The sequence below is a fragment of the Branchiostoma lanceolatum genome, chromosome 15 (assembly GCF_035083965.1).
Source record: "Branchiostoma lanceolatum isolate klBraLanc5 chromosome 15, klBraLanc5.hap2, whole genome shotgun sequence".
Classification (NCBI taxonomy): Eukaryota; Metazoa; Chordata; class Leptocardii; order Amphioxiformes; family Branchiostomatidae; genus Branchiostoma; species Branchiostoma lanceolatum.
The window spans coordinates 6,760,565-6,788,032 of NC_089736.1; the positions used below are offsets into that span (position 1 = coordinate 6,760,565).

Here is a 27,468-nt window from a genome sequence, read left to right on the forward strand (position 1 = left end):
ATTAACACATCTGTCTTAGTGCTGAATGCCATCTATGCAAGCTTATGAGAAGTGTAGCCATTGTGTCTCTATCAATGATTTCAATTTAAAAAAATCTATAAATAAGGCAAAGAAAGATAAAGTACACAAACAAATGAAATCAATTTATTGAAACTCATTCCTACCCTACTGGTATACAAAGCTTATCAACAAATTATATGAAAGATAAGAAAAATTATCTCATATGATATGAAAAAAAATCTTGCTTAAAGGCATTTTGCACCTGTGTGTAGAACATTGTATACATGTATTTTTGTGGTTGTTGTTGAATACAGTATAGCACCATAAGTAGTCCACCTTTGGACAAAGAAGAGTATTCTTAGACTGTTATATGGAATCCGACCAATATGAGCTAGTGTTATACATTTTCAATACCCTATTATTTTTCAATTATGCTTAATATCTTATCCAAGATTAGATCTAGAGATCCTAGTAAATACATCAAATTAAAATGTGAAGCATAAAAAAGTGTCCTTTTCCTAGATTAATTGCTACTTCACAATTCCAATCAATGTGAGAAGAAATTATAAAGAATTACATCTGTGACAAGTAAAAGTCTTGCATGTGTATATGTATAAAAACAAAATTATGTAACATTGGAAGGATAAACAAATTGCATCTTTATGATAAGAGAAAATACTGGATTCCTTAAGATAAAAAGCAATTAGGCAAAAAATGCATCAGGGCTTTTTGTTACCTGTGTAAGTCCTGCACTCTAAGTTACAAATTCCAACTTTATGGTTAATGGAAATTAGGCTCAAGCATAAAGTGACCTTCTAACCATCAGAACATTTTGGGAAGAAGTACAAATCTTTGCGAAAGACGGACAGAGGCCAATGATGATGAATAAAGAACACTCAAATACTGAGATAAAGTTGTGGTGAGGTAGAACATGTCTTGGTGTTTGTGTTTAAGTGTGTTGAGCCTACTAATCTGGTTACCTCCATGTATCTACTTGTCTCTCTTAATTCTTCTGAAAGTCAAAGTCAGACGGCATTAAATGAACCATTCTCTACTGTGGTTACCGTAAAGCTTACAAAAAGTACAAAACGAAATGCCACGAGCTACATGTAGGTACCACAACCCTATCATTTGGCATGTGTTAACTGGACTTCACTGCATTAGCACCGGTAGTACAGGAAACAAACTACAGTACAAGGAAGTGTTGCGCTGTCTGTCACAAACTATGCTGTTTTAAGAGTTAGGGCGTGGAGGCAGCTGGCGCGGCGGCTGTTCGCGTGATGGCTGCCGGCGGGGTGGCTGCTGTCTGGGATCTGCGATGATGACGCCAGGCCTGGCTCCTCTCACGGGACCAACGGTCGCGATCTTGGCGCGGACGTTGTCGGTGATCATCATACAGACACGGCAACGTCCAACCATCTTCTCCATCTCCGTCACGGGCTGTTGGTTACGAACCATTTCCCTCACGCGACCGTCCCTCGGCTCATAGGCCTGCTGGTTCCTTAGTGGGTCGTAATCACTTAAGCAAAAGAAAAAAGTAAGTGTTACAATGTAAGAAGCAACATCTGGAACCATATTAACATTTTTCACACAGCAACTTGTCTTTAGATACAGCAAAAATGCGAATTCACTGACAGAATGTTTAGTATTATGTCAGAGTTTGATTTTGACGTTATATTCTTCTCTCTCATATTCATTACATCATCTATGGTCACATATGCATCTATCCCCTTGGGCAATGAATATGCAATAAAGATTATTATAATTAGTATCAAATCAACTTTCATTGCTCTGAATGAATACTCTGTATGTGGTACTGTCAGGTTTGAATTGAATTCTTGCTATTTGGTTGTCTTGGTTAATACATTCTATGCATTGTGGAACACAAAAAGCCAGAAATAATTATTGCAAAACATGTTGAGCAAGTATCTGAATCTGAATTGGTCCAAGCTGGTATAACTGCCCTTTAACACACTAACTTTGTATGTAGCAGTCAGCTATATAACACTGAACAATATGGCACACCTAAACCATTCATCATAAGATAACTGCTGTTTTAAACTATCTAATGAAAAGGCCCATACCATATTTGATGACAACATTTTTCTTCCTGCAATAGCTCAAGTGAAAACAAGTTTTTAACCTTTAGCACTCTGAAGTAGCCGTTTGGCACCCAATTCCCTATTGGTTACAGAGTTAGGCAGCAGGAAGCAGGAAATACACATAATAATCAGAAGATACCTGGGAACAGACGCCAGCCAGAAGCTGAACTTGTTGGCGAAGAATCCGCAGGTGCCCCGTGCTCCGTGACACTCGATGAAGGGGGCGGGGCGGAACCTCTCCAGACAGCTGCCCGGGCTGGAGAAGATCTGACCGCTCCCCTCCCCGGCAGCCGTGTGCTGGGGGAAGAAAACGAAACATTGTGAAAACTGATACGTACAAAGATGTTTGAACATCTAATATGAGAAATGCTTTTCAATTCACTTTACCCCACCATGAAAGTAAACGTAAAAAACATTTGTATGGACTAACGATTCCTGTGGACACACTCCTATACAATTCCTAGAATTCTTGCAGACTGCACAAAGTGCAATACCATTAGGTTCACCCCTAAGGCATTGCCAAAAAGGAAATGAAGACATAACAAGAGTCCGTAGGACACAATTCTCCGTGAAGTATTTATAGTATGTACAAGTATTGACCCACACAAATTGCATCTCTGCACAGTCCAAGTAGTGTTTTAGACCAAGTAAAGAAAAAGTGTTTGTTTATCTTTTTCTTTCAATACAGGAGTGGTCAACCTGCTGAAAAGTATGTTTTTACAGCATGGCACAGATGGGATCTAGAAATTCCGGGAAAAGTCACAAAGTTAGATCTAGATGGCCCCTTTTCAATTATCAACGAACCATTCAGCCTTACAACCAAGATGTATCAGAAATCACAAATATGCAGTAAATCCTCTTTCCACAATTCATTGCAGGCCGGCCTGATCTATAGCTATCAAGCTATTTGCAATAAAAAAGGCTAATTTATATTATCGTAACATTTCACGAAGGTCAAAGGTCACCGGATCTAACCACCCGGAAGTGACACTGGCGCGCGCACTTTTCTGAGAGATATTTCTCAACAATCTTTCATCCCCTGCGTAAACTTTTTACATTGTCACAGCCTCCGTAAGCCACACACTTACTACAAGTGTGGTAAGTTTGAAGGTCCAGAGATTTGCAATTTTCACACTGTGCGTAAAAGTGCATCGTCCGTCCCGTGCGCACATACTGTATGCGAGTTGCGAGTGGACACGGCATACTTAATACACAGACTGGAGGTCACTCTGCACATGTTCGCAGCTAAAACTCACAATTCCCGTTGCCGCATTGGTATGTAACTTGGTATATCGTTTGCTAGGTTTCGTGTGGTGATGCACGTTGTCTATTTTACAATGTAACAGTGACTATACGATCACAGCAAGTAAGGAAGATTTATACCCCGTATCTGCCTGAAGTATTCCAGTCATGCATAACGGATTATAACATGGTCCCTATGGCAGGGCAGTGGGACATAGCATTAACTAGAGTTCCACGAACACTTTATCTTCGCCAAATAATCAAGGCTTATTATGGAGAGTGATTAATGTTTACATGCTTATCACCCGCTGCAAATTTGATCATGCACCATACCATTTGGTAGTTATGCTGGGGGGGGGGGGGGAGAATGAGTCCAGTCTAGATAGTGTTAAAAATCATTTTGTGGTACAGGACTAGTATATGTGTAGAGTGTGCTGATATATGTAACAAGTTTAATGAACTTTCAGATGCTACAAGTATCGAATTCCTGCCATTGATCACTATGGAATTATGGTGTTCCCTCATCAATTATGCATATTGGCTCCCATATGCATAATTACCATCTATCTAAATCAAATTATAACTTAAGCTATTAACAAACCAAAAATCATGATGATCCATTGACCCCTTCTTGAGTTATTACCAAATGAAGGGCGCACAGCTGGCACACAGCTGGGTGACCTAAATCCCAAGCCAGGCAATCCTCCAAGTGTCCCTGAATTGAGGTCGAGTAACAGCTTTCAATGGGATTATACATTACTCTCCTTAATTATGTAAATGAAGTCCCAATTTGCATACTATACATTTCATTATGTTAATCATCACCTAAGGTACCTGCGTACCAAAAGCAATAAAGATACACCAAACCCTGCATGAGTTATCCTCCTCCAAAGTTTCATACATAAAGGCCCACTGCAGCTCAAAACAAGTTGTCAAGAGGCCCAAACTTACACCACTTGTTCCCTGCCCCAAGACCCATCCACTATAAAAAAATCATGAACCTGGCGCCTCCAGAAAATTTCACCCCAGACTTTGAAGCTCCGCTGCAATACTTTAGATACCCGCTAGAAGGCCCATTATCGAACTTGACCTTCCTTTCTGTAAACTTCTCCCACCCACTAAGTATCATGCAGAACCATCGACAGCTTCTCGAGTTATGTTGGCGACATACAAATACACATACACGCAAAGGCCTCTGCAGTACCAACGGAAAATGCCAGGGGAACCATTTTTGAACTTGACCTCCGTTTCTACAACATCTACACACCTGCAAAAAATCATGAAGATCCATCAACGTTTCCGTCACTTTTTTTTGCCTACATACAAACACAAAAAATTCAAAGTCCGCTGCAGTACTGTTGAAAAACGCGAGGTGAACCATTTTCGAACTTGACCTTCCTTTGCACAACCACTACACACCTACCAAAAATCATAAATATTCATTGAAGTTTTCTTGAGTTATGCTCCTGACATACATACAGACCCACCCAACAGATTTTTCAACCGAAAACATAATCTTCCCGAGTACTAGTACTCGGCGAAGATAATTATAGGGGTGCAATTACGATATTGGATTGACGTTTAAAGTAGTTATGGTGTAACAAAGCTATTGTGCATCACCACGCCGAACCAGGCAAACGATATGCCAAGTTACACACCAATGCCACAACGGGTTTGGGAGTTATAGCTGCGACCGCGCAAACAAAAGCATTTCCAATACTCCCAGAAGGAGGTCATCCTCCTTCCCGGAGTAATAAGACTTACCATGAAGAAGCTGAAACCTTCCCACAGACTCTGCCAGCTGTGTTCCCTGGTCGGGAGGGGACAGTCGGGAATGTTGGAGCCCTGGCTGTGGAACGCCATGACGGTGGACGGGACCTCACACACGACACAACGGGAGATGAAGCGGAGGACATCGTTTCCTCGCACCGGACTCGGGGGGACTTCCTGTTCGGTGGAGACTGTGGATAACCAGTAGGTCTTGTCGTCACGGGTGGCGTAGTGGCAGTGGAAGTTGATGTCACAGAACATGAACGGCATGGGAGCGAAACGCTGTACACAGGAGCCAGCAGTACCTGGTAAGAAAATGTTGTTAAAGGTTGCAAATATAATGGCTGAGACTTTTTGACTGGTTTTGATTTAAGTACATCTACAACATTAGTAACGACCCCAAGCCAGACTTCCAATTCTCCAAGTATCCTATTACACCACTTACCTGCCACTTTCACACAAACCTGCCACACTGCAAAATTCACATCACTGCGGACACAACAGCAGATACATACCAAGACAAACAAACAAATCGAAAACAATAACCCTTTTTTCAGAGGTAAAAACTCAGCTGTGGCTCTAAAACTCAATGTATTGTTGTCCAATGGCAGAAAGAAAAAAAAGTGTTAGCTATGAAGCTACAAGCATTCTCACCCAGGTCCTGTCCATGAGCTCTCTCGTTTCCTTCTCCGTGAAGCAGACTGTACCCTTCCCACATCTTTGTCATTCCCGGCAGACACTGCGGCACCATAGTGGTCTGGCTGTGCCGCGTCATCAGATCAAACGTTCTGGTACCACCCTGACCTAGGGAATGTGAAAGAAAAATACTAGTATATGGAAAATATTTGTGATACCGGATTGTGTTCAGCACCAAGGACAGGTAAATGCCAAATGAAATATATAGAAACTTTGTGACACCTGATTGTGTTCAGCACCAAGGACAGGTGCATGTAAGCACCAAAGGAAATATGTAGGAAATTTGAGACACCAAAATGTATTCAGCACCGAGGACAGGCATGAACACTATTTTGAAATTTTGTGATACTGAATTGTGTTCAAAGGACAGGTGTGAATGCCAAATGAAAGAGTTTTAAGATTTGTGACATCGGATTGTGTTCAGCACCAGAGACAGATGTGAGCACGACAGGAAAGATTTTGAAAATTTGCGACATTGACTGTGTTCAGCACCAAGGTCAGGTATGAATGCCACAGGAAAGATGTAGAAAATTTGTGACACAGGATTGCGTTCAAAACCAAGGACAGGTGTCAATGCGAAAGAAAAGATACAGAAAATTTGTGACACCCGATTGCGTTCAGCACCAAGGACAGGTGTTGAAGTCACGATATGCATAAACAGACAAGTCACATGTTTAAGTCTGATTAGTTTGATTACCTTGTATTCCTGCGGGGCCTGGTGGGCCTGTATCACCTTGTGCACCTGAAATATGACAGGGACAAGTCTTTGTGAGAATATGGCAAGACTTAACCTTCCGACTGCTAACTTAAAGCCATTTTGGTTTGGTACCAATTCTGTTGTTGTAGATTAACTGCAGAAGCAGAATACCCAATAAGTTAGAGCTTAGTGTCAGTAGTTAGACTAGAGTAGTCACACATTATATTGTTCATCATTGTCATTGTACATTGCAATTTATAAGGCCACATAACTAGAATATTGGCAACATATGACTACTAGACGTCCCTTCTTTACACTACTCATTATTTTGGGAGGGAATCTTTTTTCACAAATTATCCTTGACTGAACTCACTTATATAACTACTTGAATATAGTTGCATAGCCCAAATCAACAACACCTACCAGGAAGACCGGGTCCTCCGGGGAGTCCAATGCCTGATTCTCCTTTTGGACCTGCAATAAAACAATAGAACAACCATATGTATCAAATTCCTAATTGTAACCAAAAGCATGCTATTGCAAAATTAGATTACAGCTGAGAATATCTGCTTCATACAAGTTTCTTTGATTGATGCAACTATTCCTATCAAGAACACATAAAGTTGGTCTCTGTCTCTTAATCTTATTTTTTAACAAGATAACTGCTGTAACAAAGTGTCATCCCATCTTAGATGTGTACCTTCATTTCTAACATGAACCCTAGGCTATGCGGTTCAAGTAACGTTTTCTGGTAGGAAAACTCCACTCGAGCAGCCCAAAGCTCCCCTACCCCAGCCCCGTGTTGACTTCGTCAACTACTGTATAAAGCCAGCCAAAGGGAAGGTAAGGTAAGTGATCTTGATCTAGCTATTCTGCCACTGGTCCTGACAGAGAAGACAGATGCTATGTACAGTATTTACAGGTTCATTGTACCAGAGCTCTTTTCGACAAGCACGATGAATAGAGGACCACAGTTTAACATCCTATCCTAAGGACTACGACCCTTTCCGGTAGTGTGCATGTCGGGTGAGCAACACAGCCGGGATCGAACTCACGGCTTCTAGTTCCAGAGGCAGGGCCGCTGACCACTGGACTATGCATGCTACTCTAACATGCTAAAGAGTTAGAGGATGACAAAATGTTCACCTGGATTTCCTGGAGCACCTGGGAAACCTGGAGGACCTGATGAAGTAATTGGAAGGCAACAATTAGTAATCAAGTTATTTACTTAAAATTCAGTGACTGGTGTAATAGACCAATGTAGCCAACAAATAAACCCATGGGCTATTACTGTAAATGCAGAAATGTTTGTGGTGGTTTTATGTTTGCGTTTTTTGCGGTGAACTGTTTACCACGAACTTCAAACCACTGCAAAACACCATTCCATTGTGTGACTGTAGCTACTATTGTTTCAAACGCGAACTAAAAACCACCGCAAACAATTCATTTTCTCCCTACCCCGAAATCAAATCCCCGCGAACATGCATTTACAGTACTCTGTGACATAATCTACCAGTGTAAAAAGCTATGTATAATGTAATTCTAAAGTTATAGCATTTGAAGGAACAACAGAGCTATAGATATTTGTACTTAATAACAGCATCCGTGAATAGTTTCATCAGGTTTTTACATTATGTAAATCACTGAATAAAAAGACACACTTTGTACACAACCAAGTGATTTATTCAACCGACATTTCGGTGACCATTTGTCACCTTCCTCAGGGCAATTCTTACTGGTTCACATTGACGACATATTGATAATAGTATGCTATTGATGCAAGATGATGACAGCTATGTTTGAATCATTACATCATAAAAAATCTTGATTATTACCTGACACACCCCTCTCTCCAGGTGGGCCTGGCTGACCAAAACCTGGTGGTCCTATGGGTCCTGGAGAGATAGAAAAAAAGTTGGAGAAATATGTCACACACAAATGTTGGTCAATCAAGCCAAATTTGTTGATCACTGGAAGGCTGCTGAATTCAAAAGTCGTCCGAGACTCAAGCACATTTTTACCGGAAAATCTACCCCGTTCCCCGGCTTGGGGACATTTGGACATCTGCTGATCTCTAAAAATTGTGCTATGATTGAGAGAACACCGGGCGTACTACTGCTAAAAATGTCGTTTTGATTCGAAGACTTTGCCTGTTGCGTGACAGGGGCATTAATTTTCAATACCCAACATGCCTATGTGTAGTTTAAAGTAAAATGGATGAATTCCTCAAGCTAACCAACATCTTTCAAACCACGGTCGTCTCTCAGTAAGACATTTGGAGCCACACAATTCATGTTTAGAACTTTTATTCAGCCTGTCACCCAACATACCAATGTGTAATTCTAACAGAACGTCTTATGATAAGTGTATGCTAGGTAAAACACATTTTGAGAATGTACATGTATGTCTAATTGTATGCCAAAAACACTGTACAAATGTGTAATACAGATTACTTTCACGGTGATTCAGCCTAGGTACTTTTATTCTGTGCTTACCTGGGGGTCCAGTTGACCCAACCTCTCCCTTTGGGCCACTTCTGCCTGTAAATAATGGGAGATAATAGTTTGGTTAGCAACAAGGACAAATCCTAACATAGACAAGCATTCCTTTGTCTGTATACAGTTTGCGTGTCTACATTATAACATGTATTTGAATTAACAATACATCAGAGATGGCAGACTTCACCCACATGCCACACACCATGCATACAAACACATGCACAAAGACAAGTGCGCTTGTCCTTGGTGCTGAACATGCATACACACACACCACTCACACATACGTGGACAAGTGTGCCTGTCCTTGGTGCTTGACATATAGACACATGCCATCAAACACACACACACACGCACATATATACATACATACATACACAATCATGCCTTGGTGCTGAACACACAGACACAAAACAAACATACACAAATATACACACACACATACACACACACACACACACAGACAAGCCAAAAATTACATTCTTACCAGGTGGTCCAGGGGCTCCTGAGTTCCCAGGAGGTCCAGGTGGGCCACTTACACCTGAGGCATCACCTGGTGCACCTGTATTGTACAAAACATAGGGAAGTCTCAGCCACTACTTTTTTTTCACATAACATGTGATACTGTAGATCACTTTAATATAGCGGCAAGAAAATATAGCGGCTTGGGGGAATGGAGTAGGTCACGGCACTTAATTTTAACGGTTGGAACAAACATTACTGTCTCTAATTATATTAGTGATCAAATTTTAGCGATGATGAAATTTTAGCTGTCGACTAGTGACCGCTAAATCAGCTAAAGTTAAGTTACAAGTTAACAAATCAAGAATTACAGTATACAATAGTGGGTGCCATTCCATTTTTGCAAGTGCACACAATGAGTATAATATCACAATAATTACTGTACAAGTGTACATGTACTTAGTTATTGCCTTAGATTGTAAACAGAGTAATGTGATAGTAAGCAAAACAGTAATTATTTTTCCCATACTATGATGAAATATTAGTAATTATACCTTTTGGTCCAGGGAATCCCATCACTCCTCTCTCCCCTCCAGCTCCTACATAACAAGATCAAAATCCATCATTATGATAGCTCCAAAAAAAATGAGGATCATCCGGTTGTTTTAGGCAGCAGCATTTGTGTGTGTGTGTGTGTGTGTCTGTCTGTCTGTGTCTCAACACGATAACTCAAGAATGCCTGGGTGAATTGTCTTGATATTTGGTATGCAGATAGGTCTTGATGAGACCTAAAAATTATTAGATGTTGGACCCCTAAAGGCTTTCTAGTAAAATTTTATTTCAACCTACACAATAGGAAGAGAAAGAAATGTACATTTAACAAGTGATACAACAACAAGTGCTGAGAACATAGACTCAGGATCTATGTAAGTTGTGTGTTGGAGCCATTCTCCACATTCTTTTGTGAGCTATAATGAACAAGTCCTTTTTAAGGTCATTTTCTGTGCTGTCTGTAACACAGGTATATAGTTATACACAGGTTAATATCATGTGAGAGGGAAAAAACATCTATTCATACCTGGGGGGCCTGGTAAGCCTGGGTCTCCTCTGGTGCCTATGTAAAAAAAATATGCGAAATTCAAATTTTTCATAAGAAAGTCTGAACCATGCACCTTTTGTGAGATCAATGTAACGTTATCTGACTACATGTAGTTGCCATTTTATGTTTGTCAGAAGCACCATGTGCACATGTGTACCTGTCCTTGGTGCTGAACATATGTTCAGCTTGCATCCTAGAAATAAGTTTGTCAAAGTGCTGCTTTTATACATAGATTTCTAACAACACTATAATAGAACATCAAAGTGAAAAGATTACTCACCCTTTGTTCCAGGGCCCCCTGGCAGCCCATTCACACCTTTGTAAGAAAAAAGACAGTTAACAATGTTTAAAACTTCATGCAGAAAACATACTTATATATGTAGATTCAACTAGATTCTTATATAGTCTTAATTCAAATTAACAATGATATCATTCTATTGGTTTATCTTTATCTGTGTAATGATATGTGGAGAAAGTATGAACATATATAGCGTTGCATATCTGCAGAGGTATAATCTTGATCAATCCTTCCTCCCTCTTAACTAGTCTACAGCATGCTGAGATGATAATATTCCTATGCAGCATACAAAGTAAGCATTATGCCAATAATAGAACCATCATGATGATGTCACTTTTCTTAGTATACATGTACATACCTGGAGGTCCCTGTCTTCCAGGGTTTCCTGGTGGACCTGCAACAGTAATCATCATTATATTAAGAAAATGCACTTAATAATTACATATTAAACCTCAGTTAATGACCCGCCCCAAGGTGTATATGGTGTCATAACGCCTGGCCATGTGCTATAACCACCGAATAAAACCACCGAGTGAGCAAAGCGAACGAGGTGGTTTTATGAGGTGGTTATAGCACATGACCAGGCGTTATGACACCATATACACCGAGGAAAAGGCGGGTCATTAACGTTATTATCATATAGCTTATCCAAACTGACGCATATCAAGAGTAGATAATTTCTGTTTGACGCATAGATCCCTTATACTATTAAGGATGCATGTCAGAATTCACATTTGTCCTTTTTTAACAGAAGATGATGACGAATATGTACAACTGTTGCCTGATTTATTTATTTCAACCACACAGGATAGGAGGGTGGGTTTCAGGTCAGTCAGAAAATGTTATCATTGAAGAATCTCCCTGCAACATGACCTCAGGTAACCTGAATAGAACACAGAGGTTCTTTGGCCAGCAGGAAATGGAATGCGCGGAACCTTAGATAGAACGTGGTTTCTTTGGCCAACAGCAAATGGAACACGCGGAACATTTTTGGGAATTTTAAATTTGTTTTCCCTTTTTCATGTATTCTAAGGAAATTTTTAGGAATTCTAAGACAATAAAGATTTTTTAAACAAGGTTAAGAAAAAGATTCATCAAATAGATACCCCCTCTACAAAATGCAATGGTTATAAAGATTTTTTAAACAAGGTTAGGAAAAAGATTCATCAAAAAGATACCCCCTCTACAAAATGGAACGGTTGTGTTCTGACATGACGTCATAAGTGGTGTGTTATGGCGTGATAACAGACCACTTATTGTGGGCAATGGAGGCTTCTGATTGGTCAACGCCATCTACCTATGTGATAATTAATTAACATATCTAATCAGAGTTTTGGTATAAAACCTGGTTTCCCAGTCCTATCTTTAGTCACTGACGAAAGACAGCGGATGCTGTCTGAAACGTCTGTTTCAAAATCTTATCCAGTTGCTTGAGTAACTATTTTTGCCGTATCTTACTACCTGGATGTCTAACCTTCATCAATGCACTTAATAATTAGCACACACTTTTAAAGCACATATTCTATTTCAAAAGGTTAACGTTATATGCTCATAATATCTTTATGACAATACAAAGCACTTTAGATAAAGTTTAGTGGAAGCAGCTGTTGCTACTTCAAAGTGATTGGTTCAGTATGATCAAAGGATTAAACTATGGGCCAAGTAAAAAGGTCACCTGTCAAGTAGCATGGATCGTAGCTTAATGACTGCATGATCTACAACTCTGTCATTGAGGAAAGTATTTTACAATGGCCACAGCAAACAGGAAAGTTCATAATGAAACAAGCCACTCACAGGATAGGAGAACTTCACTTGATGTCAATAGAAATACATTTGGGTTGCACTTTTGTGGTTCTCAATCAACAATTATTATATTAGTCAAGATAGTCAAAGTTTACTGCACAACAGTTGTATCAGACTCAATGTATGGCAAATAACGTGGATTATTAACAACTACAAACTATCTACACTAGTATATTCATCTAACATCATCACTCAATGTACATGATACGGAATACAGTCAAACCTGGTTGGGCAACCACCTGGCACAAGCAACCACCTCCAGTCACAAGCCACATTAAAACAGTCCCGTCCATTTCTACATAGTTAACCCCACCCTGTCCTCAGCAACCACCTGTCTCAGCGACCAGCCTCTCTCAGTCCCTTGAGTGGTTACTGAATCCAGGCTTGACTGTTCTTCATTTCACATTGTTATGAAACGGTTTCTCTTTTGCATAGCCTTATATATATATTGGCCTAGGTCGACATACAGAGTTGGAATGATTGAATGATAATTACCGTCCAGTCCAGGGTTGCCCGGCAGTCCAGGCTCTCCCTTGCTGCCGAACCCAGACGACCCCGGCGCCCCCGGCTGTCCACGCTGTCCAGGTGGACCGGGGAGTCCGGGCGGTCCAGATGGACCCGACGGTCCCTCCGCTGATAGAACACAACAAAGACAACTTTAGATCCCCTATCTTAGCTTTCATCATAATGATCACTAATGGAGGGAAGATATAGATTAATCTTTACTAGCTTGAAAGTTCATGTGTGTTGGTGGATTAGACATTCTGAATTATGGTTTAACTGTACTCCTGTTTGTAGGATATCAAATATTGTGGTCTCTTGTGTCGGGTAAACTAATAGTATGGTTACACCCTACTATATATTTTTTCCAACACCCCTTATATGCTACATGTATGTCCTTCACCCTAGATTATAAACCCTAGCGTATATGTATGAGTGTCGGAACATGGGGGGGGGGGTGACTGTGCTAAGTAACCCAACACAAGAAACCACAATGTTTGATATCCTACAAATATATTAGGAACATAGGACTGTCCCCTCTTAACAGACCTTTAATAGTGATTGCTTAGTACTTGTCAAAACATCTCAGCCCAGTTCCCAATGCAGTTGGTCCTATGACCTTGTTTACAGGCTTTAACAAGTTACCACTAAGTTATAAAAGGTTATGAAAAGTCTCTCTGTCTGGTTAGTCACAAGGACCGTGAAGTCAGACACAAGTTTAAAAATGTAGACTGGGAAAGTGTGTACTTATGCTATCTACTGTGCCAGAAACATAAGAACTATTTCAATATCTCTAATACGTAAAAAAATTTGGTAACGTCACAATGTACTGAGTCTCATATTTTTTTGATGGTGAACGTTTGAAATGCCCAAAGCTTTGTGCCCTCCTGGTGATAGTGAACCATGAGATAAAGGATTGTCCTAGGCTTTTAATGTGTGTTATGTTATTCATCTTGTACAGAATAAAGATGATTTTAAACCTCTAAGGCCAGATGAGCATTTTGGTAAGCAATCCTAAGCACATTCCTCCAGCTAATTCTCCATGGCCCCAATATGTCAGGTACTCCATTGTGTCAGGTTATTTGTCCAATATAAACAACACTTGACTAATCCTGCATAAGTGACTCATTATACTGCCATATTGACACACTTGCTACAGTAGTGTTTACACTTAGCAAGAGTACATATGCCCACATCACATTCAAGTACAGTAAAGTGAAGTAAAGTTGTAAAGTTAAGTTAGGGGGTTACAGAGTCTGACTTACTTCCTTAGACTTACTGGGGTTACAAAGTTACTCAGACTTACTTTGGTTGCAGGTGAATGTATGAATTAAAGAGGAGGTAAGGAAGAGCATGAAGTATGAATGAAAGACACTAAGTGAAAAGGAAAGAATAAGGCATTCTCAAAAAAAGATGTACTCAAAATCATATTTGTTATGACATGTTATAAATACTTACTTTGAGACCTGGGCCCAGGAAGACCAGGAACGCCTGTTTAGATACAAAAAACAATCATTATAGCACATTCTGAAATTGTACTTAAACCCTCAAGTCACTTGATATATGATGTTTCTAACAAGGACATGTCAGTTATTAAGTACTTTAGAAGCAATAGTGCCTTGATCATATTACTGCAATAGCTCCCCTTAAAAACCAGCATACTTCATTTCTCATTTCTATTTTTTCATCAAGTTGAATTGAATTTGACACACACAGAAAATACATTTACCTGGTTCTCCTTTAGGTCCCTGTATTGGAGAGAAGGTGGGAAAATTAAAGAAAACATTACTCTCAGAACACAAGGTATACACTGTCTTCGAAGTGGTCACTGCCAGTATTACTATCAATTTTACTGAAAAAACAACAACAAGAAACTGTAAAAGGTATAACTTACACACAGTCCAGGCATACCCATGGGTCCAGAGTCTCCTGGGTTTCCCTACAAACACAAGAACATGTTTCAACAATACTGTTTAATATCATAAAGATTGGGTCAGAAAGCAAAAAATTAAGAAAGTATCACAAAACTTAATACAAGTCTTATGGGCAGACAAGTTTAACTTACAGGTTCACCAGTCATACCAGGAAGACCTTGTTGTCCCTGTTTGAGAAAACACATGGTAGTTGATATAAGTAGTGATGCAATGTCCAATGCATTTAGTTACTATGATGTTACTGTAAAGAAGCTAAACTACATGTGTATTAATACTGTCTCTTGAAGAAAATTACAACAAGCAACAGTCTGACATTGGCTGAGTAAGTCCTTTGTAAAGATTGTGTTTTTCTGAGCATTCAATGTTATAACTGTACATAGAGTAATATTAATATTTTTACACAAAGGATACCAATTATTCATTTCCTGAAATGTGGTTAAAGGGATGATGTTAATTTTATATTAGATCATTTCCTTACCCTTAAGCCCTTCTCTCCACGTAGCCCAGGGTCCCCTCCGGTCCCCTTGCCTCCTTTTGCTCCCTGCATCCCACGGGGTCCGGCTGGCCCTGCAGGCCCTATGATGCCCTGGAAACAACAAAATCATGCACAGTTACTGTTACGGTAGTAATTGATCATCTAGTAACCATTTCATGTACAGTAGTAGATCATTTAACCCTGGACCACAAATCATCACACAGAGCATACTGTAGTGTGCTGTGGCTCACTGATTTGTGCGATTTCAATTTCTAGTTTGGGTGTCAGTACTAGTGCTTTGGATGGGACAGTAAGCAATAAGTCCCATGCATGCTTCAAGAAAGTGAATTTTAGTTTGAGTGGATCATACCTATCATGTGTGTCTTATGCAGATTGTACCTACCGTACATCATAGTACACCTTGAGGTAGTTTTATACCAGTGGAGCAAAAGAGATAAACAAAAACAGTGTGGTACATATTGATGTCAAGAGTTCTTGATGTCTTGATGTGTTGACAGATTAAATGACAGCTAAAAACAATGGATATTTGTGAACCAACCAGACAGGAAAGTTGTCATACTTACAGCTGGTCCCATCTGTCCGGGGTCACCCTGTAGAAGAGAAATTTGTGGTTGTAAAATCTGACCATCAGCTCCAATTGAAATAAAGTAAACTGACAATCAATATCTTTTTAGATAAAAGTCTAGAACAGTCTTAATACCATCTTTAGTTTGGTATTAACTACATAACTTTAGAGTATAGTGAATGCTCATAGAATAAACTTAAGATGGTATTTATTCATATACTTGTACGTAGGTTAATCATTTTGTATCCAATTGTTTGTTGTTTGCATGTATAGTTGAAGAAGACCTTACGAAAGTCGCTGTTCTTTTGTTTTGTCTATAGAGATTGTTGTATTCTATCAGCATAGGTAAAAGCATAACACAAATTAACTCGAAGTTAACAGTTTAGAGTAGTCTGGATACCACCTTGATTTATTCTACTAGCATAGGTAAAATAGATATATACACAAAAAGGTATTGTCCTTATTTGTCTTCAAAAATGAAATTAAAGGTCACGCACCCTTTCGCCCTTTGCTCCGGGGTCCCCGGGGAAACCTGTCGGACCACGGATCCCGGTCTCCCCCTGCACACCCTCCGGTCCAGGGAAGCCGGGGGCACCGCGCGACCCCGGAAAGCCCTGGTCAAACAAAAACACGACACTGATTACCGGAGTTCACGGACATTGAACTGTAATGTCAATGCAATAAAAGATTAGGTACATGTAAACACACCCCCACTGATTTTTATCAGTAGCCGACTCAAAAAGTCATATGTACTTTGCAAGACATAACATCCACTAACATAATTCCACCAGGGTACATGAAAATTCCGCCACCCTGAAAAGATATATCCAAACAATCATCTCCAACCCAACGTCCCCCTGTATAATGCACTCTAAACTGTGCATACCTGGGGTTGCTACGCTAGTGATCTTTTAAACACACTGTTTTTCAAAGTGGCGGATTTAGGTAACCTGGCGGATTAATGTTAATGGAGGTTAGTCTTAAGATACATGTCGGTGTCCAAGTAATAACGAAAAAAGGCAATCATACCATACTTTGAAACAAAGTACACCTGCACTGTTTTTATCAGAAACAATACTATAAAAGGAAAATAATAAAATGTTAAGGTATAAAGAATAGTGATAGATGCAGGTGTGCGACCAATAACAAAAAAGGGCAATTACGCCATACTTTGACACAAACACTCATTCACTATTTTCATCCCTGTATACAATTACTTCTCTTGTCATCAAACATGCCTAACAGTGTATGTTTCCAAGCTTCCCACAAACGACACAATAGACTATATTTGTAGACATAACAGTGTTCCACATTGCCTAGACAGAGAAAAGTGGGCTAACGTACTCCTTTTCCATAGGGGCTGATAGTAATTGAAAACTTAGTGTGTGTACAACTACTCAAATAAGATGCTTTTACACCCAACTTGAACTTAAGAATGCTCTCATAAATTTGCTAGTGGATGTCGCACCAAGCCTCCGATATATCTCTAAGCCAAAGAGATATTGTCTTGTCCTCTGTTTGGCCTTAATTACAGTAATACACATTGTACGTTAGGTCTTATGGATGGTAATCTAGGTGAAAGCTTGTGTTTATAGTAAACCCAAGTGCCAATTATATTGCGCTGCCATGGACATTGATAGACACAATACTCTTACAAAACAGGTGCGTTTCGGTGTGTAGATAATAAAGTAGCATCATCATACGGTCACAAATCATTGGGATCATTTGTACACTTTTATACCACCTTTTACCTGTTACTTGGAAGAGACACAAATACTTGTTGATGGTTAACTAGTTACTCAAAAAGTCACGTATTACATTATATGTTTTATTATCACACAATGTCTAATACAGTACATATTGCCATAGATCTAGACTGTTACTGTGTACACTGATAAGATTATGAACCCTTGTATTTGCAGCTTTGTGCCCTGTGACCATGGCTGCTTTAACAGTAGTGCACTTATCAACAGTACACAAACAAGCTTGATTACTGTATGTTACTACTAGTACAGCATGTTTACTTACATCTATATAACAGACGATTATGAAACAACAAAGTTCAAAATTCTTGGTACATGTACATTGATCTTTCACTTAAACCATAATGTATGACATGCCCCAACTATCGCTCTGAAATTTGCCACTAGCAAAAGTGTTAATGGCTTGTTGCATCAGGAAATGATACTGTCACACACTTACCCTGGGTCCAGGTGAACTAGCACACGATGATCCGCAGCAGTTGTTGCAGTCTCCCCCACAGTTGTTGTTATTTGTCTGGCGTAAAGAGGGAACAAACAAAAACACCTGAACATCATCCAAGAAACAACTAAATCAAAATATTTTGTTTGGCCTCAACTCTCAGTCATCAGAACTTCAGTTGTCAAGATACAGTTTTTCATTTCTTTACTTAGTTATTTTATCAGTTTTGCATGATTAAATCACAGTGCTTAAACATCATTTTTATCATTCTAATGATTCTAGTGAAGCCAGAGGTTTTAAACAGTATTTCTAAGATAACTTCATCTCAAGGCCAACTTTGTCTTGTTTTGAGGCTTATCAGAAGAAAAAAAATTATGTACATGTACCACTAAGTTTGTTTCAATTCTGCCAACTAAGAAGAAAATTGCTAGCTGAAGATCCATCAGTGCAAAAGGTCATCGGACGTTTCTCTCACATGAGAGCCTGTGTTATCATTGAATGGCCCTCCTTAGACAGTGTGCTTGTTGTTTGCACGTTCCTTGAGATAGCGGCTCCCTTTGAGATGGTTGTGATGAGATAGCACCTCCAATCTCACCAAGAGACAACTGACAATAAATAGCCAACCCGTGTGAACATTTCTTAAACTATGACAAGTGGTAAAGGTAACTTTCCTCTTGGACCAACTTGTCTTTTACCACGACTTCAATAGAACCCATCTTAATTTGACAAAGATGCTAAACTATTAATTAATAAACTATTGGTTAATAGAACCTTCCTAGCACAGGTGCTTATAATTAAATATGTTTGATTTGAACTTAGAAGCATATCATGCCAAAATACGTATTTAAAAAAGCAGCCAAATTTTGCTTGCAATGATCAACAAGTAATCTACTGCTAATATGATTAAATGTGGCAACATCACCTTTTTGTCAGTCAAGCGTTGATCGGAATAAATTTTTGGCATGATTAGAATGGTAAACAAACGAAAGCAGTGTCAATGTCGTTTTCAAGACTAGAGTTCAGAATGACAAGGGATACTTACATCCATGAATAGTTATCAGGTTGGTGAGTCGCTGAGTAAACAGACTCTTTGTACACAACCAAGTGTTTTATTCAATCGACTTTTCGGTGACCAGTTGGTATTGTATTGAGGAAGGTCTCAAGGCAATACCAACTGGTACACTTTGAACTGCAGCAGCTATAGGTGTCGCTGCTAACAGATGCGGTCCCAAACGTAAAGTCTTTATTTATCACCTTGAGGGATACTTACGTTTGCAGCAGCAGCATTGCCTAGGTTGTTATTGTTGTTGTTTCCGTTGTCGAAACCGTTTGTCGCTCCAAAGCCTGGGAACTCATAGTCAACCAGCTGGGCCACTGTCAAAGTAGGGGATCATCGTCAGCAGATTTCATGAGAAGTTCTTCATTCAAGAACATTTATCAATATAATAGTATTTGCGCTTCACGTGTCGATCATTTATGACACAACCTTTTCATCTAGTTTGTAATTAATCAATTAATGACAAATTTTCATACTAAAACGTTCTACACATGAAGCACCAACTCAGTGGATACTCCACTCTGCAAAGCCATTTGCTAGAGCCGTTTTGTACGGACTGTTGAAGGGAGGAGTGTTGCGACTAAGTTGACAGCCTAAGGTCGACTGAGTTGTTAGCTGTTTGGAAATCAACAACAAATTGGTACATTCCGATATATACAGTTTTCCAGCTTTCAATTGACGTAGAATTATCGACGTAAAGTAGCATTTTCTGAAAGATCCATTGCTGTGCACACATTTTGATGAATCTATTCGACTTACGATGTCACAACACAAGGACAGGACTGTCGTCACAAATGTGTGTTATGTTCACACAGCCGTTCCTATGTATAGGGCGTGGCTATACAGATCCTAATCCCACCTCCAATAGTTACAGAGAGACTGTTTGTTCGATGGAGTGTGTTTGGTTGACCTGTTGGTCTCGATCTCTTGTAATCGCTGCAACCTCTGTAGTCTTGGAGTATATATGACGAATTCGGGAATATTCTAAGTAACCCTCGTAATCCTTTCAACACTTTGAGCTGTTGCGTTGTATCCGTTTTTGCAAGCTGGTAGTTATTTCAATTATTAGATTGATTAGTAAATGTTGATCTATTGGTGTTAGTGAATTTCTTGTTGTCGTAATAGAGACATGTCCTACTCGGTTGTCTGGTAGATGGGAGAGCTTCAGGCATCATCATCTGACGTCCAACCATTGCACGCAAAAGAACCCAACACACTTGTGAAGAAAAAAGTAGGGGGTGACCCAGTGTGCTTGACCAAATTGTGGAGGATATTAAAGGCTCATGACCCCCCCCCCCCTTTTCTATCAATGTTTTTCATTAATTAAACCTTTTAGAGAAAGGAGGCCTCTAGAATGCACTTTGCAAAATGGTCACCCGGCAAACACTCACTGGTATCTTGATGACAATCATTGTTTGAACGCGAAGAAGCCCTTGTGTCGCCATCTGCTAAATAGTTGTCGAGAAGATTTGACGGCGTCTGCTGTACGGTCGGTTATAAAGGTATACAGCATGCAGTCGTCTTCAACTGAGGTGAAGCATAAGGCTTTTCGTTAGCTAGTACTAGTGTAGTGCGGCTTAGCTATGGCTCGCTTTTTCAACTAAGCACTTTTACGTGCATAGGTTTGACGACTAAGGATTTTGCCTGAAGCTCCCTCATACACAGGGCCGCAAGTTATAAATAAAACTGGCACATAATACGTACAAAAATAAGAAATTCATGCAGTTTCCATATACAAATGTGTATTGAAGTGTTTCCAAGATAAAGATAAAAATCAGACACGGCGTAACCACTTGTCTTATCGAACGTAGCATGAGGTTTTGGTCACTTACAAGCCGACCTATCTTCACGCTAGACATCGTCTCTTTGATGTTAAAGGGGTCAAAGAAGTGGGACGCGGAGATTATTGTGAATGTGCCTGGCAACGAAAGAACTCAGGCTAGATTATGCCATTTCCAGTTCATAGCTTAGATTGTAACTTAAAGAACGGCTTCTCAAGCTGAGCAAGTCCAGAAAAATGACCTATGAACTCGCAAAATGTTACAAAACTCGTAACAAGTGTTGAAAGATCTTCATATCATTCTCATATGCTAACACTTCAACAATTCCAAACATTGGTCTTGTCCAGAAGCTTTCTAAACCCGCACAAATTGTTCTTCAAACTGCAAACCGCAAACCCCATAAGTCGGACATATCACACGCCCTCAATCGCACTGGGCAAGAGTTTTCCCATTGTTTTACTAAGCCGTAAGCACATAATAATATCATACGTCTCTGATTAGAGATTCATTTCAAACAAAGAATTTTGAACACAAGATTTGCACTGTTTTCAATGGAATTTGGTGAATGAGCTCATACATAGCCATCATTCGTTAGGTACTTCTCAACAATAGTAACATCCACTAGTTATCTACACTACGGCAACGGCGAGCTAAACAAATTAGCTCCCAAAGTTGACCGATCATGTCGCTGAAACAAACGGACTGATAGCATTAGGAGATTAGCCTGGTGCTTGTTGACGCAGGTGCAGACACCTGACCACCTGTCCTAATTAGCTTAAGAGCATTCAAATCTTAAACCCCTAAATTCCTTTTTGCAAACATCTTAAAGCCCCATGGCCGACCATGGTCTCCCGACCTTTTCCGGACCATGGATGGGAGTTGGTCGAAAAGGTTTCCCACTGATCTTGAAAAAAGTCATATTCTGCTTGGATGCGATCAGAGGATAGAATATGATGGACTCCAGACTACTCCCAACCCGCCGCCGACCTTCGGGGGCAAAGTCGCGGGAAGATCTTGAATGTGTGACAGGGGCTTTATATTTGGGGAGATAACTTCGGGAGATTTAGAGAAAAAGAAGGGTCGATTTTGTCAATTTGTGGAACGTCGCATTGACATTGATTTCTATTGGTCGCCGTGCGATCGCGAACTGAAGGAATTCCTGGGATAGCCGGGCACGTGTCGTGCGAATTCGAGTGTCTCGTTACCACAAAGGCAATCTTAGATTCTTGTCGGCAGTTGGTTCTCTGCAAGTCTGCTTGAATCCTACGACATCAAATTCCTACGACGAAAGTGACTGCGCCCTTAGATTTTTGTCGATACAACCTTAGGCGCATTGAGGACAAACTGACAACTTTATCACGACGGTGAAACAAAAGTTGGCAGCTCGCACAAGACGCCCTGTGTCCCTGCGACCTCTTTATTCTCTACCTAGTAGAATTCCATTCCACTCAGTTACCCGTAAATGACCCGTGTGTTAGTTGTAGGTAATCAGTAAACTGCGCCGTCCTGTTTGCGTAACGTTTGCGACTCAGGAAAGGCGCCGTTTCCTCTCCGTTTCCCGCCCGACTCAGATCAGAGTTCAAGCATTTACGGTGACCAATTGAGTGCGTGATTTGTTATCGTCTAGTACAGAGTCAACAGGAGACCGTCTGGGTTGCACAAGTACAGGTGTCAGGACACATCTATAGCCGATTAGCGGCGATGATCTTTCTATCACGTCAAATTAACACTTTGCCCATATATCTCTTATCAACGGAGCTGAGAACGGGCAGTTCCGATGTGGGTAGGGTTAGGATCGAACGGATCTTACAGAGTCTTTTTGTGAAGTAAAAGTTTCCAGCTCTATAAAACTCAAAGGCTGACGTCTATACTTCAGAGATGTCCAAATTGTATAGATGTTGATGTAATGATGTTAGAGAGAGAGCGAAAAGACCGATGCAAAATATGAAATCCACGCAGTAGTCGAGAACAATACATATGGTCAAGCAGTCGGCTGTACCTGTTTACTAAAGCGCACTTTTAACAACGATTGTGATTGGAAACAAAAGCATAATGCATTCAACACGTACCTGCACAGCTCACCACAAGTGTAACCGTCACGAGTCCTCGTAAAGCGTTCCTCGGGCCCATGGTGGCGGTTGGTCCGCACGCTCCTCTCCAAAGCACCGGTGCCCGTACTGCGAATGGGTCGGCCCTCAGGTGGTCCACGCTACGTTTTTATGGTCTATATTTACTCAGACCTGCCCGGTTGGCACACAATAGGCGGGGTCTGATGGCGCAGAAGCGGGGCATTACCTGTGCCAGTTTGTTTTCCCTTCCAAAGCAGGCCGAAAGGCGAGGTCAGAAGGTGATTGACGATATGAGGTCTCACCCGAGCTGAAGTGAAATGTTGACGGACGGATATGCGTTTCGTCGGGAGGGCGTACTTGTCACAGGTCACTACAGAGGTCGCCCTGAACTAACCTAATAAACAAGGAGCTGACAAACGAGGGAAAGGACAAAGGATCGTATCCTTGATTTAGATGAATTTGTCATCTATACCGTGTTTTCAGGGCGATAAGTTATGTATTCGGACGAGAGAATACAGTATGGGCGGAGTGGCAAGATGACGAAAACACCGGGTTCATAACAAGAACTAGTGTTTAGGTTGTAACGTTAATACAATTCAATTCACTTTTTAATACAGGCACCTGGTCCATTTAAACACATCCGGAGAAAGGAGAGGAATACACAACAACACGTAACGAAAGACCTTTAACCTAACTTATAAAAGAGCTACGTTTCAAAAACAAGATTTACATAATGGCTTCAGAGAGCGCTGTGATTGTACGAATCTGAATGTGCGAGTCTGAATGTGGATAATGGAAACAATTGTCGGGAAACAATTGAATGTGTCCGTTTCCGGCGTCTGGCGTCAAATGTATCAATCCTGTCACAAAGTGAATCGCTTATAAAGAGAAGACAGCCTTTTTATGTCATCAACCGTTTACCAAACACCTAACATGCATGTACAAGTGCTAAAAAGACATCGCACCAGAGTAGCAAGAACTGTTCGGTAGAGGGAGCACTGATAATAAAACAATATAAACATTGATGGAATTGTAAAAATGACACTGATGTTGGTAGAAGTCGTGGTATGAACATTCATACCATTTACAATGCAAATGAAAACAAGACCAGAAACATTATCTTCTAAAATAATAAAGAGAATGACTGTACGGGGCCGATCATGTGTAACCACGCCCCTTTCCCTGTTTCGCAGTGGTGCTACGTACGCACACCCCTCCCCCTTCAGCATACATTATATACAATGAGAAATTGTCTTTTCAAAGAGTGTTGAGCCTCCAGTGGTCAAGTCTCTATTCTTAAACAGAACACATATATCAGTAACCGTCGTCATGAAACTCCCTTATGTAACCATTAAGCCAGTCTAGTCACCAGCCTCTAGTAGGGGTGTTTTACCGGGCCTAGTCTGCTTAGCATTGGCTTGTTTCTGCCAGCCTGTTTTTTTTTTTTAAATTTAGCTAGCCTATTATATCAAGTTACTAGTTTCGTCGACCGTTAAAATTGAAACCAAGCCCGTAAACCAGCCCCGTGTGTGCTGCTCTGCCTGGGCGGGCGGGCATCACTCGCCGCACCGTAGAGATACCGGGGAGCTCCCGATGGTATGGTTACCAGGCTACCATTAAGCCACGATCATCTCACGATAGTTTTAGGACAAAATGATGGTATTCTTGAGACATTCGCAGATGTGTCCGACAAGATTCAACCAACAAAAAGCTGTCGTATGCCCATATTGGTTCTGTTGTGCGACGCAAAAAGGTGCTAAAATCGCACGATCACGTAGCAACATCATACATAACGTTACAGGTACAGCCCTAGCCACTTGACCCTTAACCATTCAACGCGTTTATTACTCTAATACTTTACAACCTTCGATAACCCAACGAGGGCATCGTGTAAACACACTTCGTCTGATGGTGACAAGAGGGCTAAAAGTCCGGCGGAACACCAAATATGTTTCAAGAAAGAAAATAAAGAAACATGGGTTCCATTTGATTAAAAAAGAAATGGAGATGAAGATTTAGATGATGTGCTTGCTCTGTGTTGGGGTACAAATTCGAGCCAAAAAAGCTGTAAGAAAAATCCTGAAGAGTCAGTTTAATTTTTCTGGCCACACACACACACTCCCCCTTCTGAAAGTAGGGACCACAAGTAGCCATTGGTCTATTAAGCTACTAAGAAGACGAATTACTGCTAGTACGTGTTGATAAATGGCGAATTGCAGTGAATGTAACTGTCATAGCAGGTGAAATGAGAGGGACATCAACAAGTGGTTACATGACGTCATCACGTGTGATGGAGGCCGCCATCTTGGATGGACATCACTGTCTGTGGCAAACGGACAAGGAAGTTAAAGGCCGGCAGAGGATTTATTCAATGGATTGAACAAAACAAAAGCCGTAGACGTCAAGTTATGGTCACAATACGACTCAAATTGTTTTGAAAAATTTGGTAAAATTCAACATTTTCTGGAAAGACAACTGTAGATATCTACAGGTAGACGACTGACCTCAGTCCTCTGTTTGCATGTTTACTGTCTTGCTTCAATTGCAGTAACCCAGCCTTCACAGGAACCATGTTTCCTGGCTTGTCTAACAACAGCAATGTTTAATTCATTGTGTTCCTGTCCAAAGGTACATGTTTTTCTGGTTTGAAATACTAGATTGTTACTTTTCATCCACTCTTTGTTATGTCAGTGACGATCATAATGTAGTTTAAGGCATCCTTCATTATTTTATAGCCCAATGAGTCATAATCAAACACAAGGACTACAGCAGAATTGTGTACCGGTACAACATGTACGTGCATTGGAATTGTGTTCATAAGTAAGTACTTTGATTCTGAAATTTGCCTAAAGACTGGACAAAGTGTTTGGTCTGATTATAATCTTGCTTTCCGAGCAAACCCGTAAGATCTTAGTCACAATTCGCGATATCTTTCGTTCGTAAATAGGATACAATCACAACATGGGAACCTAAATGCCGACATCTTTTGAAGAGTTCAAACTTAAGGCTTGGTCACGTTCGTCTTAGGACGTCGTACGATTTTCATGTCGTACGATTTTAAAGCAGGCTGTGACAGAACCAACCACCGACGAGGATTTAAGGCCCGATTTACACACAAGTTTTCGGAGTCGAATCAGGGATGTGTGTGAGGAGCTTTTGCTGCTCAACTGGAATTTTGCTACAGAAAAACGCTACTTGAGTTCTCCTTGCACCGTCCTGAGTCGGCTCCAAGTCGACTCAAAAACGCGTGTATAAAACCAGCCTAAGACAGCATTTTCGGTAACAAGACAGCTGAATTTTGTACGACATATGCACGATCAGTTCACGATCGCAAGACGATCATATGACAAGCTTTTACAATAGACTGGTTGTTGTACATTCCTACGCATCTGAAGTACATCTTTAACTGTCTTTCATCAAAGCGGCTGTTCTTATCTAGCCGTGCGTGTGTGCATATATCTTAAATTGACAACGGCTAGTTGACTTGGTTACGGTCAGAAAAGCATATAGGCATCGCAAATACACATCCCACTTGTAGACGGAGCAGGTGTGAGGGCGTAGCCGTGGTCTATTGTCTTACAAATATCAGCGTTTAGTGGAAGCGTCGGACCACAGCCTTAACAGAGTCTTCAAATAGTATACACGGTGATACCCCCATTCCACCAGGGTGACGACAATGCTGCGACCGCATTGCAACCGAGCGCTCAGCAAATTTCATAGATAAGAAAAGAATCTTTTTACACTTTGTGTGTTTTGTTTTATCTTTTCAGTCATACTTTCACATCTTGACCGATATTCCAAGTCAATGGTTATCTAAATAAATCCACAACTTTAGGTCGCAGCGAGGTCACAGCGAGGTCGCGGTGTAGTGGAATTGGGGGCCTAAGTACGAAGAAAGTAAGTCTCAGAGGATGATAGCATTCATGAAGCCATTGTCAAACATTTTGATAAACGTTAACCATTAACGCAAACTGGCGTGCATCGTCGAGAGAGAAACTTCAACGGCAAGTAAGAAATACGACCTAGGCATCCTTACGTTGATACCTCTGTGCAACAAATGAAAATATGACATTTAAAAAAAATCATCCTGGTCCAAGTTCAAGTTACAGTGAAATGCAAACTCCTTGACTTTGAAACACCACCTTAGTAAATCATGTTAGGCGTTTTCCCTGGATCTTGCGTCAGGTCATTGTAACCAC

The 27,468-nt window shown here is 40.5% G+C and overlaps 2 protein-coding genes across 2 annotated transcripts; both read right to left on the reverse strand.

The window, feature by feature from the left end:
• Positions 1–117: 117 nt before the first annotated feature.
• Positions 118–15,099, reverse strand: LOC136420761 (collagen alpha-3(IV) chain-like). The gene is made up of 18 exons (XM_066407860.1): positions 15,060–15,099; positions 14,895–14,913; positions 14,624–14,656; positions 13,160–13,297; positions 11,220–11,255; positions 10,844–10,879; positions 10,543–10,578; positions 10,019–10,063; positions 9,490–9,564; positions 9,003–9,047; positions 8,343–8,402; positions 7,654–7,689; positions 6,931–6,981; positions 6,508–6,552; positions 5,769–5,918; positions 5,109–5,419; positions 2,242–2,399; positions 118–1,519 (listed from the first exon to the last, which is right to left on the reverse strand). The coding sequence occupies exons 1-18, from the start codon at positions 15,078–15,080 to the stop codon at positions 1,234–1,236; spliced, it is 1,581 nt and encodes a 526-aa protein (XP_066263957.1). The 5' UTR covers positions 15,081–15,099; the 3' UTR covers positions 118–1,233.
• Positions 15,100–15,221: 122 nt separating this feature from the next.
• LOC136421081 (collagen alpha-1(X) chain-like) lies at positions 15,222–23,714 on the reverse strand. The gene is made up of 7 exons (XM_066408228.1): positions 23,270–23,714; positions 19,633–19,736; positions 18,363–18,437; positions 16,658–16,774; positions 16,159–16,185; positions 15,578–15,685; positions 15,222–15,266 (listed from the first exon to the last, which is right to left on the reverse strand). Exons 1-7 carry the CDS (start codon positions 23,328–23,330, stop codon positions 15,222–15,224), a joined length of 537 nt encoding a protein of 178 aa, XP_066264325.1. The 5' UTR covers positions 23,331–23,714.
• Between the last annotated feature and the right edge of the window lie 3,754 nt (positions 23,715–27,468).

Excerpts from the sequence above, each read along its gene's own strand:
- LOC136420761 (XM_066407860.1), bottom strand. The coding sequence starts at position 15,080 with ATGGGTATGCCTGGACTGTGT. Across the intron at positions 10,880-11,219 it reads TGGAAGACAGGGACCTCCAG|GTGTGAATGGGCTGCCAGGG; the intron begins GTATGTACATGT and ends TTTCTTACAAAG. Across the intron at positions 1,520-2,241 it reads TGGCTGGCGTCTGTTCCCAG|TGATTACGACCCACTAAGGA; the intron begins GTATCTTCTGAT and ends CTTTTGCTTAAG.
- LOC136421081 (XM_066408228.1), bottom strand. The coding sequence starts at position 23,330 with ATGGGCCCGAGGAACGCTTTACGAGGACTCGTGACGGTTACACTTGTG. Across the intron at positions 15,686-16,158 it reads CCGGACAGATGGGACCAGCT|GGCATCATAGGGCCTGCAGG; the intron begins GTAAGTATGACA and ends TGTTGTTTCCAG. Across the intron at positions 15,267-15,577 it reads GTGGAGAGAAGGGCTTAAGG|GGACAACAAGGTCTTCCTGG; the intron begins GTAAGGAAATGA and ends TTTCTCAAACAG.